Raw genomic sequence first — 15939 nt, forward strand, 5'->3', positions numbered from 1 at the left:
GTGCTAAGGGCCTCGTGAGCGCGCACGCCGGGAGGCCGTTGGTGTGGGTGCACCCGGGTTTGCCTATGACCGACCCGGTTTCCACGAGGGCTTCCGTAGCACCAACCCTCGCCCCTGCCGAAGCCAAGGACGGACCAGGTGGGCTTGGGCGGCCCTAGACCACTCGGCCACCTGGCCTCGTGGTCTGTCCCCTTCCCACCAGGTTACGGCTTCCTGCCCCCTGCCCAGGCGGAGATGCTCGCCCGGCAGCAGGAGCTCCTGCGGAAGCAGAACCTGGCCCGGTAGGTGCCGTGGCGGCGACCGGTGAGGAGGAGGTGACCTTCCGAGCCACATGACCCACACTACTGTCTGCTTTTCCTGGTCCAGACTGGAGATGTCGGCAGAGCTGCTGCGTCAGAAGGAGCTGGAGAGCGCGCACCGGCCGCAGCTGCTGGCGCCCGAAGCCACCCTGCGCCCCGCCGACGGCGCCGAGGAGTTGCAGCGGCGCGGGGCCATGCTGGTGCTGAGACACAGCTCCGCGCCGCTGCTGGCCCTGCCCCCCCAGGGACCCCCGGGCCCCGGCCCACCCACCCCTCCCCGGGAGCCTGTCCGCCGAGCCCCTCGGAAGGGGGGACCCAGCCCTGCCTCAGCCCACTCCAGTGAGTCCAAGGAGACCACGGGGGCTGGGCTCTGGGCACAAGATGGCTCTGAGGATGAGCCCCCAAAGGATTCAGAAGGAGAGGACCCTGAGATGGTGGCCGCCGGGGGCCAGGGCCCCACCCTGGGCCAAGCCCCAACTGGACGGGCCAGCCCTGAGGGGAAGGGGCTTCTCTCAGGGTCCATGCTGCCCCCTCCACTGCCCCTGGGCTTACCCTACGCCGTCAGCCCCTACTTCCACACAGGTGGGCATCCCCTCTCCATGCTAGAGATCTCCATGGGGTGGAAAGAATCCTAGCTCCCCTTCTGCGCCCCCTCCCCCCACCACGCCCTGGGTCTTAGGGAGGGTGTCCATGGGAAGAAAAATCCTTTTTAGTGTTCAGTCCAACATCTCTGAACATTTTGGGCAAAGGTCAGCAGACAGGGGTGGGAGCCTAGGAAAGAGCTGGCCATAGTCCTAGTAATACCACCCCCCCCCCCCAACCCAGGCACCATGGGGGGACTCTTCATGGATGGGGAGGAGGCCACAGCCCCTGAGGACCTCAGCAAGTGGACAGTGGACGATGTCTGCAGCTTTGTGGGGGGCCTTTCTGGCTGTGGAGAATATGCACCGGTGAGGGGGGTGGGGGGACACCTTCCTGAGATGGTTCCGAGCGCCTCTCCCGCCCCTCCCCATCTCCCCTCCTCAACAGTGTGTGGGGAGGAAGGGGATGCTGTTGCATGCTTCCCCCTGCCCTGTGCCGCGTCAGTGCCTCTGCCTCCGACACTGGCACGTACGCGCTCCACACACAGACCTTCCTTCCATTTGCAAGCTTTTCTGGCACACTGTGCCAGCAGCTTCCCTTGGCCCTGCTCTCGCTGGAAAGCCTTGAGGCAACCCCAGACACTCAGTATTTGGTGGGCTGGAGGGACTCAGCAGGGCGGGCGGGCACTGGTCCCAGCACTCAGGCCCGGACCTCTGCCCGCCCCCAGGTCTTCAGAGAACAGGGGATCGACGGGGAGACCTTGCCCCTGCTGACAGAGGAGCACCTCCTGACCACCATGGGGCTGAAGCTCGGGCCTGCTCTCAAGATCCGGGCCCAGGTGAGTGCCAGCTGGGGGCAGCAGTCTCCACACAATGGTGGGTCAGCACTGAGGCTCTTTGTGGCTGCAGGCCAGCAACCCAGAAGGCCCCCCCCACCCAGGCCCATCTCTCCACAGGTGGCCAAGCGCTGGGCCGAGTCTTCTACATGGCCAGCTTCCCTGTGGCTTTGCCACTGCAGCCACCAACACTACGGGCCCCAGAGCGGGAGCTCACCTCTGGAGAGCAGGCCCTGTCCCCAGCATTGGCCCCTTCCCCCTATGGTGGGGGGCACCCCCCTGCTGGGAGAGCCTCGCCCAAGCAAGAGAATGGAACTGTGGCTCTACTCCCAGGGCCTGCAGACCCCTCCCAGCCTCTGTGCTAACCTGGTGGGTGGACCACCCTAAGCCCTAAGCCCTTCGGTGCCAGCAGCTCTGATACAAAGGACCCACTCCACAGCTTCTCTTCCTTTTGGTTTTGGATGCAAAAACAAAAGATTTTTTTAAAGGAAAACATGACATCAAAGGAAAAGAGTTTCTGAAACTTTCTGGGAGTAGAGTCAGGTGCAGACAGCCTGGGGACCCAAACCTGAGCCCAGGCACAGGGACTCTGCATCCTGGGGACCTGCAGACAAACCAAAGAATGACAGAGGAGGCGGAGAAGGCACATCATGCCACACTGGCCTTGGCCATGCCTGCTGGCTCGCTCTGGAACCGGGACAGTTCTCTGCGAGATTCTCAGCATCCTGCCATCGGGTGAGAGGTCAGGGCAGAGTCCCACTCCAGACCAGCTTCCCTCACGGGGCTGATGTATCTAACCCAGCAGTGCGGTATGCACCGTGGGCAGGCTCCACGGTGCTGGTTTCCATCCCCACAGCCGCCACTCCAGGGATCTGCACAGGGCTCGGTACTTTCTGGTCTTTCATGTTGCGAAAATAAAGCCCGGTCCACCATCTACTGCCCTCCCCCGCACTGCGCAGGCCCTGGCCTCGGGTCTCAGCACCGGCCAAGAAGACACAAGCCTGGCTGCCTGGTAAGGTGGGAACACTGCACGGCAGTCCCCGCAGGCCCCGCCCCAGGCCGGCAGCCCTCAATCCTCCTCAGAGAGCTGTAGCTCCTCCAACTCATCCTCTGGTCCCTGGGCCAGCCGCCACAGCTCCCCGAGGTGCAGCCCCGCCTCTGTGTCTGGGTCTCCATCTGCAGGGAGAGACCGAGGCTACATAAATTCTGCTTTATCGGGAAGAAGCCAGCCTTGGAGATTACTCATCACTAATTAATCACAGCCCTAATTAATTTATTGGTGCCACTGTTACTGGCTGCCAGAGCCAGCGGGAACGGAGCAGCTGGCGTGGCAACCTCAAGGAGGGGTGTGAGCCCAGCTTAGAGCCATTCTCCCACCCAATGGCCCCTCCCACCCACCGACGAAGTGACGCCCACGACAGCCTTGGGTTCCTGAACAGACAGGTTCAAAGGGCTACAGCACCACCCCTCACTCCCAGGAATCACTCACCCTTTGAATTGCTGACTTCCTCTTGGCTGCTAAGGCTGCCATCCTCCTCCTGCTTTTCCTCCTCTACCCTCTGCCAAGCTCTCGGGGACCCAGGCATCCCTGGGGACCAAAAGAGCCCATGGGAGTAAGCCCACCAGCAAATACATACTGGGGACAGCTAATGTAGGAGGGTGGGCCAGGCTCAGAAGCCCGTACCCACCCACCCTTCCCTCAGGCCCCCTTCATACAGGTGGAAAGGATTCAGAAGTGTCCAGCCAATAGTACAGGTGAGGGAATAAGGTCTTGGGACACGTGTCCCAACTCTGGGAGGCCCTCACCTCAAAGCAAGTGAAGTGGTGGGAGAAGGGGCACCGCAAACGTGAGCAGCCAGGGGGAAGCAGGCACCCTCTTCTGGTCCCAGGAGACGTGTCAGGAAGCCTTCCAGGGCCACCTACCCCTTCCCCACAGGGAGCTCAGGCTCAGGAGTCCAGGCCCCTACCTCTCTCTGAGAAACCCATGGTACTGTCTTCCTCGTCACTGTCCAGATCAAAGAGGTCCTTAAATTCCACTCTGTCTTCATCCTTATTGCCTCCCACTTTCCGCCGCTTTATCTCTGGGAAGTTCAAGTCTTCCAGCTGCAAAGACCCAAAACCAGAGTAGTGAGGGTGGTCTGGCGGCCATGAGAGAACCCACCTGGCCCAATCCCCAACCCACCATGTCTCAGCCCTGGGCCCCACCCTCCACTTCAAGGCTTAGCTCACAGCCACAGCTGGGTCACATCATGCGTCATGCAGCAAGAGCCTTGACCGCAGCTACTGTCCTTCCCTCCCGTTCCCAAAGACAGACTTTACCCAAACCCAGCATCCTGTTCCCTTTTCCATTTCCCTTCAGGCCTTGCCTCCCAACCCGTCCCCCACACAGACTCTGCTTGGCCAACTTGGCCAGACATCGCTGGGTAGGACTCCTGGACAGCCACCCTGCCAGGCAGGTGAGGGGGCCCCAGCCACGCACACTGGCCACTAAGTACCATCAAAAGCATAGTTACACCCACTGGCTGAAGGCCCAGCTATAGCCCCCCCCCCACCCCCACCACCTTTGTGTCTCCACGTCTTTAGTCATCACGTCATGGGATTGCAGACCCATGATACCAGGACAGGGATACAGTCACAGGCATGCCACTCAGCACGAAACTGTCCCCTCAAGTCACACCATGCCACACCCACTGGCACAGCTCCTCCTGCCCCTCCCTGCCTGCCCTCCTGGTGTCCACAGGCTGGCCTGAGAAATAAGGTCAGTCTGGCCACTTATTCCCCCAAAATCCCCAGCCCAGTCAGGCCTGACAAGGCGTAAGGACCTCCTCCTGGAGGTCATGAGAGAAGCCCCCTGGTCACCCAGTAATGCATGAGGTCTGCCCCTCCAGAGCAGCCCCAGGACAGGCTGCAGCTGGGAACAGGCCCCAACCGTCCTAGTGACCTCGTCCCTGAGACTATTTCCTCCCACAAGCCCCCTTCCCCACTCTGGTCTTAAAGTCAGAGCCAGGGTGCTAGACCCTGGTCTCAGAACACACCAGGTGGTCATGCCCACATCCCCGCTCCGAGCCTCCCCTGCAGACATACCCGCTCTTTGCCACTGATCTCCAGCTGGATCTCTCGCTCTCTCAGCTTCCGCCACTGGCTATAGTACTTGGTGAGAGGTGTCCCCTCTTCTCGGGTCTGCTTCTCCCAGGTGTCCTATGGGGAGAGTTTCAGGATCGTGTCCACCCTGGGGAAACCTCCAAACCCCAGCCCTGCACTGACCAGTGCCCTCAGGCAGTGCTGCCCCCCCCACCCACCCAGACACCAGCTCCCAACTGACCACTGCATGCTGGTCAGCCACACCGAAGGAGGCCCTCTGGCGGCGACTGCAGATATACTCAGCGTTCTCCTGCACCTTCTCTAGCAGCTGGCGTAGCTGCCGACAGTAGTTGGCCACCTTGCATTCCCGGAGGAAGGATTTCAACTGCAAAAGGAAGGGGGGGGGGGCCGGGGGGGGGGCGCGGTGCTCAGCCTAGGTCCAGGCACAGACCATGATCTGCCGGGATCACACATGACCACAGGGAGGTGATGGGGGAGCAGGAAACGTGTGTCTCACAGCCCGAGGGCACACAGTTGGGGAACGGGGCAGTTACGTCGGTGTGGGGTGGGGGCCGCGGCGTGGTGCCGCATGACCCCTGTTGTCTGGGCCCTGTGGGGGCTGGAGAGCAGACGGCCCACCCTACGGGCCGGGCAGAGGAACAGGCGGCATGGATCTACCCTCCAGGGCACATCCCACCCTCAGCCTGTCTGTGTAAATAAAGCTGTATTGATACACATCCACACTCCTTCACTTAGGCATTTCTGTGGATTTTTTGTACTTCAAAGAGGAGACCTGAGCAGTTGTGAGAAACCACATGACTGACTGTAAAGCCTAAAATACCATTTAGCTCTCTCTGCCGGAACAGTTTGCTGACCCATGTTCTAGACCGAGATTCTGGGACCTGGAGTCCAGAAATAAAGCCTTGCCTACACGGCCACGTGCGTCTGGATGGGCCTCTGAACCAGGTGCAGTTCGGGTGTGGGCAGCCCACCCCTACTCACCAAGCAGGCCTACAGCTGGGGGAGCTGACTCTGCCCACCAGAATCAGGGACAGGACCTGGCCCTTCCCGTGAAAGGCCCCTGCCTCCTTGAGATGGCAAACACCTGGGCTGAGAGCAAGTGGACCTCTGACAGGCCCAGAAGGGACTTGTGAGAGAAAGGACTCCAACCCCACCCTTGTATCACCTGAAGGAAAACTGGGGCAGGGTTGGTGCTGAGGCTGACCGGGACTTCCTCCTGCCCCAAACCTGCACGCGGGACCATTTGGGAAAGTATACAGTCAGGAGACCAGCTTGACCCAGGGCTGGGGGGCCGGGTCCAGCCCGCTCCACCAGGACTACTCCTAGAAGAAAATTCTTGGTCGGTCTGGTCCCTGGGCTGTGACAGGCCTGGGGAGGAGCTAGCAAGTCCGAGGGTCCCCGTTAACTCGCCTGCGCCAACCCCACCCCTCAGGACTCCACACCCCTATGTTCGTGCTACCTACGATGAGGCAGCGCCAACATGAAACCCCGCAGCAGGTTAGGCTCTGCTACTGGCCCTGTGTGGCTGTGACAAGGATGCCTCCTTCTGGCCCCTGTGTCAATGGGAAGCTGAGCCCATGAAGACAGCCTAGTCTGCCACGAAGCACGCCATCGAGGCATCTGGGAAAGGAAGAGGGAGCCGGACAGCTGGCACACACCTGCAGCACAGCGGGCAGCGCCAGTTCGGGGAAGGCAATGCTCTGGGCCTGGCTGTGCAGGTACTCCAGGGTGAGGTCGTACAGCTGCTCCACCAGACCATCCTGAGGCAGCGGAGAAGAAAGGAGAACTCAGCCCTCTTCACGCCTGCTCGCTATCAGGGTGGAAATCGGAGGATGTGCCTCCACAGCCTCCCCGGAAGCCACACTCTGGCTCAATATGGCTGAGGCCAAGGAGCACCACCTCCCCCGCAAGAGCCCCATGAAGGCCCACACAGACTGGAGGGCAGCAAGCCCCCTCCCGTCCACACTAACTGGACTCCAGTCACCCCGTACACTGACCTCGGTGCCCTAGAACATCCTGCTATGACCCCGCCCAAGGTATTTTCCCAAGCGTCTCCACAGGAGGCCTGGAGGCCAGCCTTACCCGGTACGCCTTCTCCTGTAGGTTGACCTTGGACAGCTTTAGGATCACAGTGAAGTTGATGGGCTTGGAGCTCATGCGCCCGGCCTCTTATTGAAGTCGACCTGCTGGAAAACCTGTCCCCAAAGCCACTTCAGCTTGGCCTGCTGTGCCTCATGCCCCACTGTATCCCACCCCCCCCCATCTGTACCCCAGATCCTTAGAGGCCCCAAAACCAGGGAGAGGTAGCCACGTGCAGTGCCAGTCCTGTGGCCCCAGAGACCCCCTGCCTTCCAGAGCTCCGGCCTCCAAGGCCATCACTTCATTGCAGAGCGGGATTCTGGCCAATGGGGGCAGGACCAGAGGCACACCCGTGCACACTGCTACCGACCCTCTCCTAAAACCAGACCAGGAAGCCCTAAGAACCAGCGTCTGGAAACAAAAGAAAGGTCCTTTCTGTACAGGGTCACTGACACTGCAACGTCCTCACCCATGACTGCATTCCCAAGGCCTGGTCCCAACCCCAAGGCTGCATCCTGGGAGTGATATGCCAATGGCCAGAGGGTCTCAGCAAGGGCCTGAGGAGCTCATAACCCCTCATCCTCCACAGAGACCACAGGCTGTGCCCATCGGCCTCTGCCTCTCAGGGAAGTCCTCCCCGTGTCCGAAGGCTGCGGGCTGTCCTGGGATAGCGGAGCGGGAGCCATGCCTGGCCCCTCCTCACCACCCTCGAGCAGGGGTGATCCAGGATGTTGTCCTGAGGGGGGTGGGTGGCCGATGCTGAAGACACCACAGAGCAGAGGATGATGCTTCATAGCTGAGCTCAGCACAGCTCCAGATAAAAAGCACCCATGACTGTGCTAACAACAGGTTTCCCTAGGGGAGCACTGCCCTTTCTCTAGCCTGGCTCAGCCTGAGGTGGAGCAGGGGCTGCTCTCAGCACCCCTTCCCACCCACCCAGGGAGGCAAGGGCAAAAACGCCCTGGGGGCAAAGAGCTTTCCTTCTGCCTCTGTGACTTATTTTCTCTGGAAAGGACAGGCCTGCACCTGTGGATGTAAAAAGGACATGCCGGTCTATGGCATGCTGACGCAGGGACCAGCACGAGGGCTGTGCAAAAAGAAAACACGAAATCAGAAGAGAAACCCCCGGGGCTCCCTTCTCTCCCCTACTTTGGTAAACCGGTGCAGACCACAGCTCTGGCCACATTGAGCCACTAATCCGGCCCATCCAGCAGGTGGCACTAAGGGCCTCTCTAGTAGGGAGATGGGAAGTCCTAAGTAGAAGGTGGGGTGGGGCCTAACCCCCGGGGCATGCAAGCATGCACACAGATCCGCACAGACACGCACAGACACACGCATACACAAAGGAGCATGCAAAAAGAAACGCAGCTTTGGAATCAGATCTAGGGTTCCAGCCCAGCTCTCCTGCCCACTGGAATAGACTCAAGCGTGTCCTAAAACCAGCACCCTCAGGCCAGCCCTGCAGAGCAGCTGTCCTTGTCCTCCCTGCCACTCGCCTGCCAACACACACCCCAGCTGGGGCAGGTAGCAAGGCGCTGCACAGAGCAAGGTCCTCATACAACCTCCTCTACAGATGAGAACACCAGCACTCAGGAGGGTTACACTGCATCTCGGGACAGGCGGTCTGTGCGCAGCAAGGAGCGCCTCCAAGCAGAGCACAGAGGCACTGTGTTGCCCCCTCCCGCCCCAAGGGACAGGCACCCTCTCACCTCCAGTATGAAGGGCAGCACTGGGATGAAGGTGCCGGTGCTCTCCGAGAGCAGGGTCAGAGCACGCACGCAGTGCATGCGCAGGGGGTAGAAGCGGGCAGTGGGAACCAGCCTGGGGGCATGGAAAGGCAGGAGTGAGCAGAGGCCCTAGCCTCACCATCCCAGCCTGGCTCCCCATGACCTGTTTCCACCCATGGGGCTCGAACCTCAGGAAGGGCGCCTCTTGGTCACTTCTGTCAGGGTCAGTGGCCACACCTGCCCTATCTGATTCCTCCAGACAGAACAGGGCAGACCAAAAGTCCCTGACTAAAATCCGGGTCTTAAGGACCTGCCTCCTCACTCAATTATCGGGTGAGAGAACATCCCACGCGGCTTTTAACTTAATTTCGCTTTAATGCAGGAGGAGAGCAGCGGGAGATGGTTCATTCAAAGCTTTCTTTCTTCCCAGCTCCCTGCTTTCAAGGCTCCTCCTTCAGGAGCACAGGGGCGACCCCTCCTGGCTAACAAAGGCAGCCACCTGGGCACACACGGCTCCTCCATTCTCTGCCCCCAGAAACCAAAGCTCAATGGTTACAACTGAAATGTGGCGCGTTGTACTAGACCCGCTACCCAAGAACCCCATGGTAAGACAGACACCCAAACTCCCTTCAAACCGCACATAGTCCCTTCTACCCAGCATCTCCCAGAATGCATGAATCCGGGGCATTCTCCCATGCTGACCTCTGGGCCACAGATGGCGCCACTCCCGGTCCTTCCACATGGGCTGCCAAGTAACAGACCCCAGGGCCCAGGGATGGCTCATACCCTTGGAGAACTAGCTCCTCCTGACCCTCCAGGATGCCTCCCTGTGTAACCCTCTCCTCTAAACCAGCCTCCCATGACCTTGTCCAAAGACAGTCTGTACAACCCTGACCCCGAAACAGCCCACATAACCCTGGCCCTGACCTCCTTTGGCCCTCAGGGCGGCCCCGCCCATCCGTGACTCACTTGATGCAGCCAATCACCACTTGCGAGAGGGGGTAGATCAAGGGCTGCAGGGCTTCGCTGGGGTACACAGTGCTGAGAGCACGACACCACAGGTAGAGACAGTGCACGAACTGCCAGTTGTACACTGACTGGTAGGTCTCCTGGGCACAGAGCGAAGTCCGTTTCCCAGTCAGCCCAGGGGTCCCAGAAGGATCCAGCCCTCCCTCACCCACGGTGTGCACGGGGTCCCAGCCAGCAGCAGCAGCGACCACCTACCCCACCCCCTCCCCTGACCCACCCTCAGAGCTGCCCGAACCCTCCACCTGTTCCCCGAGCCCCCACCGGCAAGGGCCCTGAGCCCTCCAAGGCACTGGGTTGTCTCTCCCCAGGGCTACACAGGAATACGGAGGCTTCCAGGAGGCCCCAGCCCCTCAGCCGTGGAGCCCTAAGTATACGGTGGGGTGGGGCCCGACCCCGGACATGCCAACCCCCATCCCGTAAGCCCAACCACGCACTTTCTTGCGTGTGGTCATGGCATTGCGCAGGTGGATGGCGAGCTGGCGAATGTAGAGGAAGGCATGCTGGTAGGCGATGCCAGTGTCCAGGGCAAGCAACTCGGTCAGGGTCCGCTGCATGAAGCTGATGAAGGGCAGGGTGCCGGGGGAGGTGAACTTGCAGTTCCTCACGTAGGTGATGTACATTTGCTGCCAGAAAGATCCCAGTCAGGGCCACGCGAGCTGCCAGGGCACTGTGCACCCGCTACCCAGCTCCAAGCCGCTGCCAGACACCTGGCCTTTCCTCAGTGGGAGCCACGGCTGGCCACGTCTGCTGCAGGCCCCTCCCCCTACGTGGCACTTGCTCCTCGGGCCCTCTGCTGCTCAGCTGCCACACACGTATACCCACACAGAGTCTGCCGCGCACGGAACAGGAGACTTATAGGGAGGGTGCGGTGCCGAGGAAAACGCAGCGCGAATAACTGCAGGAAGAGGCAAGGAGACCACGGAGGCGCTGGGAAGGAGGGGCTAGAAAAGCTGCAGCTACAGGCCAGGCCCACGCAGGGGTTTCTAGAGGGTCACTGTGTGGGACACATCACCCCAGGCGTGCAGCCAAGCAGCAGGGTCCCTGTCCCTCTCCACACCTGATGTCCTCATCTGCTGAGGGGAGAGCTGTGCAGAGCAGTCTACGTGGAGCCCCAGAGCACCAAGAGCTCCCATCCCTGTCACTGTCCCCCACTTCCTAGGGAGAGAACTGCAGTGATGGCCTGGGTCAGCCCAGAGCCACAGCCTCAGCCAGAGGAGCTGACCACAAAGGCAGCCGCCCAGACCTCAGACCAAGACTTGCAACCCAGACTCTAATGGACACAGACTGGGGGGCATCGGAGGCAGGAGCCGGGGGTCCACACTACCTTGAGGATAGGACTCAGGAAGACAGCCTTCTTGTGCCGACAGACCCTGACGAGGACCAGGAACGCCAGTACGCGCAACGTCTCTTCACCTGTGCTCCACAGAATCACCATCCTCTGCAGAAGGAGAGACATCACCGCCTGCCCCAGCCTCCCCAAGCCCAGCCAGAGGCCCCTGTGGCCACTGCTAGGAGACAGCCCTTCCCAAAGCACCTCAGGATAGAGCTACGGTCACGCCTCAGTGAAAAAGTAACAAAAACGTGAAAGGTAACACGAGGCTCCCCAAGAAGGCTGTACCACAGAAGCACAGCTTTGTTGTTAGGCACGTATCCAGAAAGGCACGTTAGGGGGCACCCGGGGGGCTCAGTCGGTTAAGCAGAAAGGCACGCTCGTCTTGCTACAGCTCTTGTCAGAAAGCGGTTGCCTCACACGACCGGGCCTGCGGCACCAAGGGCAGAGAGCTGACCGAAACAGAACCCCAGCGGGGCGTAGGGTGGGGGGCGGGCGCAGACGCCACCCCCACTCTGGCTGGGAGCGGGGCACGCTGGAGGGGTGGCCACGCGCGCCTCCGATCACAGCGCCAAAGGGAGAGAGCCGGGTACCTTGAGTAGCATGCGGCACTGCTTGGGAAAGGCCAAGTAGTACGGCACGGAACTGCTGACGTGCTGGAGCACGGCCGCCGCTGCTGTCGCCTCCGTCACGCAGGCCACCAGCTGGGGAAGCAGGAGGGTCAGCGAGGCCCCAAACCCACGCACGTCTGGGACACAAGGAAGGACTGCACCACTGGCTTCAGCCAGGCCTCGCGGGATACAGGAGGCCCCCTCCCTGCTGGAACTGCACCTGTACGACTGAGCTCAGGTAGACCTTGACGTCCAGCCGGAGCTTCCCCCACAGCGGGCTACTGGACGGCTGCAGCACCCTGAAGAGAGACCAAGCCCACCCCATCTTGAGCGAACCCCCCCCCCCGCACCGCACACCTCCCCTCAAAGCCCCCCACCCTTCACGGTGGCTGCTCTCCCAGTGCAGCGGCCCCCTTCGCACAAGAGTCTGTGCCTGGCCGATGCCAGCACCACTCACGACACGTGTTTGCTGCCCACTCGCCCAACGGCTATCCCCTCCACCATCACCTGTCGGCTTCCTCGATGAGGCCCCTACCTACAGATACACACAGCATCCCCAGAGCAAACAGCAGAAGGGTGGATGAAATATTCACTTGAAGAAAAGAAAAGAGTGAAAAGGGGAGAATCCTGACCCAAGGAACTAGTGGTGCAAAGCCAAGCACACACTCTGGGCCCCCCGAGGAACTGTGGGCAGAGAATGTACCTTTTCAGAAGGAAAACAGAAAGGAGGAAGGACAAAGCCACCCAACCGGCCCCGCCCAGCCTCTCCCGGAGCCCGGCAAAGGGCCTGGTTCCGTCTTCGGCATCCCTCTGTGCTGGTTGGGTCGAGAGGGGGACTGCCAGATCACAAGGCCTCTGCCTTCCCCAGTGCGGGGTCCTGACCACACCCCCCTACCTCCCCTCCTCCCTTTCACCTGCTGTTGTCCTTGGGGGCTTTCCCAAACAGTAGCTTCTGGAGACAACCAAAAAGATCTCTAATGCAGAAGGTGACCAGGGCGTTGAACACTGCAATGAGGGGACCACAGATGCCACTCACAGGACAGAAGACAGAACAGAGAGCCTGCATCCCAGGTCCCCTCACCCCAGCTCACCAGCACTGTCCGTGACCTGGAACTTGCTGACTTCAGCACCTTCCTGGTCTCCTTGGGTGGTGACCACAGCAGCTCGGAATGCCTGCACAACTTCATGGAACAGCTTCGGGGTAAGGTGCTGCTAAATTAGGGATAAGAGGACCCAGAACGTTGGGGAAGCGGTCAGCTGTGTTGGACAGAGCAATAGGCAACCAAAGCTCCAGAAACCTGCTGTGACAGAAAGGCACCCCTCGCCCACATTCTGAGACACGGAGCAGAGGTGGAGGCAGTGTTGCTGAGCCACGTGCAGGGAAAAACAACAAAAAACCAGAGTCCAGAATCTTCCTGGAAGGGCAGGGAGCCTGGCTCAGGGGAGAGGCTGAAGGTCCCAGATCTGGATGGTGGCCTGCACCAGGTGGTTTCTAGGGTTCTCCCTTCTGTCCTTTCCTATCTCTGCAGAAACCAACGTAAATCCCTTGGAGGAAGGGCTCTAGCTCCTGACAAAGGCAGAGACTATGTCCTAACCCACAACAGACTTCAGGGCACAGGGAGCCCGAGAGAGGCACTGAGTGGAAGAGAGCAGAAAGAGCCCCTAGAATCTCTGACCGAAGGGGAGAATGCAATCCTGGAGCCTCTTAGCATAAAGGCAGAACCATGCGACATCCTTCACGTGAGGGTCTGGTGCAGAAGAGGACCCCAGTGTGGGTGCTCAGAGAAGGGGCTCCTCCCGTCTGCCACAGACCCAGGAAACTAAAATGAGTCAAGGGCAGACTCCTAAAGGGGCGGGGGGTGTCCAGCTGCCCACACCATGCCACTTCTCACCATTGCTGCCTGCTTCCACCTCTCAACCATGGCCAGGGTCACAGGAGCAGAATCCCTTTTCTTCCCCTTCAGTCCTCTGGGGACCTCATCCTCATCCGAATCCTCCTCCTCCCCACTTGCTTCCTGCACCAGACACAGAGGACCAGGCTGGAGCAGGATGCAGAGGCCATAAGTGTGCCCCTGCCCCCACCAACTCTGCCTAAGCCCTCACTTCCAACGTGTCGGGCAGAGTGTGCAGCTGCTCCTCCTCGTCCTCGGTGCTGTCCGAATCACTGAAGTTCAACAAGCTCTGGTCATTCTCCTGCAGGAACTTGTAGAACTCCGGGTCTTTGTCCTTCAGCCGAGAGAGCTGGTCCTTATGCTCAGACGCACGACCTTTACGCCGACTGAGAAGGCAGGGGTCGTCAAGTCCACAGGACAGGCATAGCCCACAGGACTGGGGAGTAGGGGACGTGGGGTAAGGCTTCCTGTCCTCCACACTGTACACTCGCCAGCCTCCACAGGGAAACTACAGGGCTTGATCTGCTCTCTCCACAACAGCTACCCACAACCGAGGTAGGGGATTTCCAGCAGTAAGTTTTCAGCAGATTCCTCTCTCCCCCAAACTCCACACTCGCACAGCCAACTGCCTCAACACCTGCCATTTCAAACCCACGTACAACACTGAACTTGTGGTTTCCCCCAAACTTGCTCTGCCAGCTCAGTTGTGGGTAACTCTACCTTTACAGGCACTCAGGTGAAAGACAACCTCTGCCTCTCATACCCAGCATGCAATGTGCCATGAGACCTAATTAGCAAAAGCCCTTCAGAGCCTCTCACGCCTCCTAGTTAAACCAGCACCATCTCGGGGCGCCTGGGTGGCTCGGTCGGTTAAGCGTCCGACTCCGGCTCAGGTCATGATCTCACGGTCCGTGAGTTCGAGCCCCGTGTCGGGCTCTGTGCTGACCGCTCAGAGCCTGAAGCCTGTTTCAGATTCTGTGTCTCCCTCTCTGTCTGCCCCTCCCCTGTTCATGCTCTGTCTCTCTCTGTCTCAAAGATAAATAAACGTTAAAAAAAAAAATTTAAAAAAAAAAAACAAAAAAACCCAACACCATCTCTCAATTCTCCCAATTACCACAGTGGTCTCTCCCTATCTCCACACCCACCACCTCCAACCTACTCTCAACACAGCAGCCCAAGTGACTCTTGAACTGCATGTCACAGGACGTGACTTCACAGCTCAAAACCCTGAGACGACTTCCCATTTTAGCGCATGTCTTATAAACTGTCTACAAAATCTGACCCCGTTATCATCTCTCCTGGTTCACCTCCTACTACTCTCTCCCTCGCTCCTCCACACACACTCACCTCTGTGTCAGACCCGCTCCCACTTCAGGAGCTTGGCTGTTCCTGCTGCATGAAACACCAAAGCATTCTTCCCGCCTGCGTGGCTTACTCCCCCAAGTCTCTGTCCAACTACCACCTCCTCAAAGGGCCTTCTCCACTAAACACAGCAACAGCTGGTGCCCAACATGCTCCCCGTTTCTCTACCCCTTCTATTTTTCCTGTTTGCCGCACTCATTTCTTCTCACATACCACACGTCGTGAATCACCCGAGACTGAGCGATTTCCTCTACACCAGAAAAGGGCCTATTATTCACCAATGTACGTTTGTCACAAAACAGAACCTCAGCAAACACGGGAAGAAAGAATGGGTAAGGCGAAGGGTCTGGGGAAGGGGTCAGCGATCCTCAGGCCCCAGGACTGGTCAGCATACACGTGACGGGTGGGCCAGGACGGTGAAGAGGGTCTGGCTTTACAGACGTCCCGCGGGAAACGCTCCCCTCACCTGGACGAGGGGCTTCCGCCTGGCTCATCCACACTCCGGTCGGCTCCACACGCCGCCCACGTCTCCGCTTCTGGGGCTCCTTCGGGATCCGATTCAGACTCAGAATCAAAGCCCGAAGCCAAGAACTCGTCCACCGTCAGCTCCGCCAGCCGCCTGCGGGTTACGACATCTGGATCAGGACTCCCTGCCAGGCCGGTTTGCCCCAGCCTTGCTGCACCAGGAACGCGTTTAAGCTCAAGGAGAGCCCCTGTGAATATAAGGGTCCCCTGGAAAGCCGAACCGATCCTCGGAGCCTCAACTTACCGCTTGGTGCCCCGCACCACCGCCATTACTGCCAAACCTCAGCGTGCGCCCGACTTCCGGCTCCAGAATGCCGTGCGTTAGCCGCACTTCCTCCAGGAGGGCCCCGCCCCCAATACCGCCCCTCCGCGCCCCACCGGTGGCTCTAAGTTTCTCCAGCGGTGGCTCCGGAGGCATCCAGGCGGAAGGGCGCATTCACATCCTCCTGGCTCCGGGCTCCCACGGTGGCCGGCGGAATTGGGGCTAATGGCGCAGGCCTGGTTCAGTCATGGGTCCCGCACACATCACTGAGTGAGGGGCTGTAGCTCTCGAAAATCGGGCAGAA

General features: G+C 59.9%; 2 protein-coding genes across 2 annotated transcripts in view; one reads left to right on the plus strand and one right to left on the minus strand.

The window, feature by feature from the left end:
• Positions 1-5548, plus strand: part of SAMD11 (sterile alpha motif domain containing 11) — a 24883-nt gene extending 19335 nt beyond the window's left edge. Inside the window, exons 11-14 of the mRNA XM_045482063.1 lie at positions 203-281; positions 367-881; positions 1609-1719; positions 1837-5548. Coding sequence (XP_045338019.1) covers positions 203-281; positions 367-881; positions 1609-1719; positions 1837-2081 — 950 coding nt within the window. The 3' untranslated portion in view covers positions 2082-5548. The remainder of the gene's footprint in view (positions 1-202; positions 282-366; positions 882-1608; positions 1720-1836) is intronic.
• Positions 2157-15749, minus strand: NOC2L (NOC2 like nucleolar associated transcriptional repressor). The gene is given in 20 exon segments (XM_045475167.1): positions 2157-2892; positions 3206-3304; positions 3684-3819; positions 4801-4914; positions 5039-5182; positions 6477-6578; positions 6901-6977; positions 6980-7013; positions 8607-8718; positions 9594-9733; positions 10088-10276; positions 10978-11091; positions 11577-11687; positions 11815-11893; positions 12509-12599; positions 12686-12806; positions 13487-13609; positions 13698-13872; positions 15315-15467; positions 15618-15749. Coding segments are annotated over 20 exon segments (2247 nt in total). The 5' UTR covers positions 15644-15749; the 3' UTR covers positions 2157-2785.
• Positions 15750-15939: the final 190 nt, after the last annotated feature.

This window comes from Leopardus geoffroyi, chromosome C1 (assembly GCF_018350155.1).
Source record: "Leopardus geoffroyi isolate Oge1 chromosome C1, O.geoffroyi_Oge1_pat1.0, whole genome shotgun sequence".
NCBI lineage: Eukaryota > Metazoa > Chordata > Mammalia > Carnivora > Felidae > Leopardus > Leopardus geoffroyi.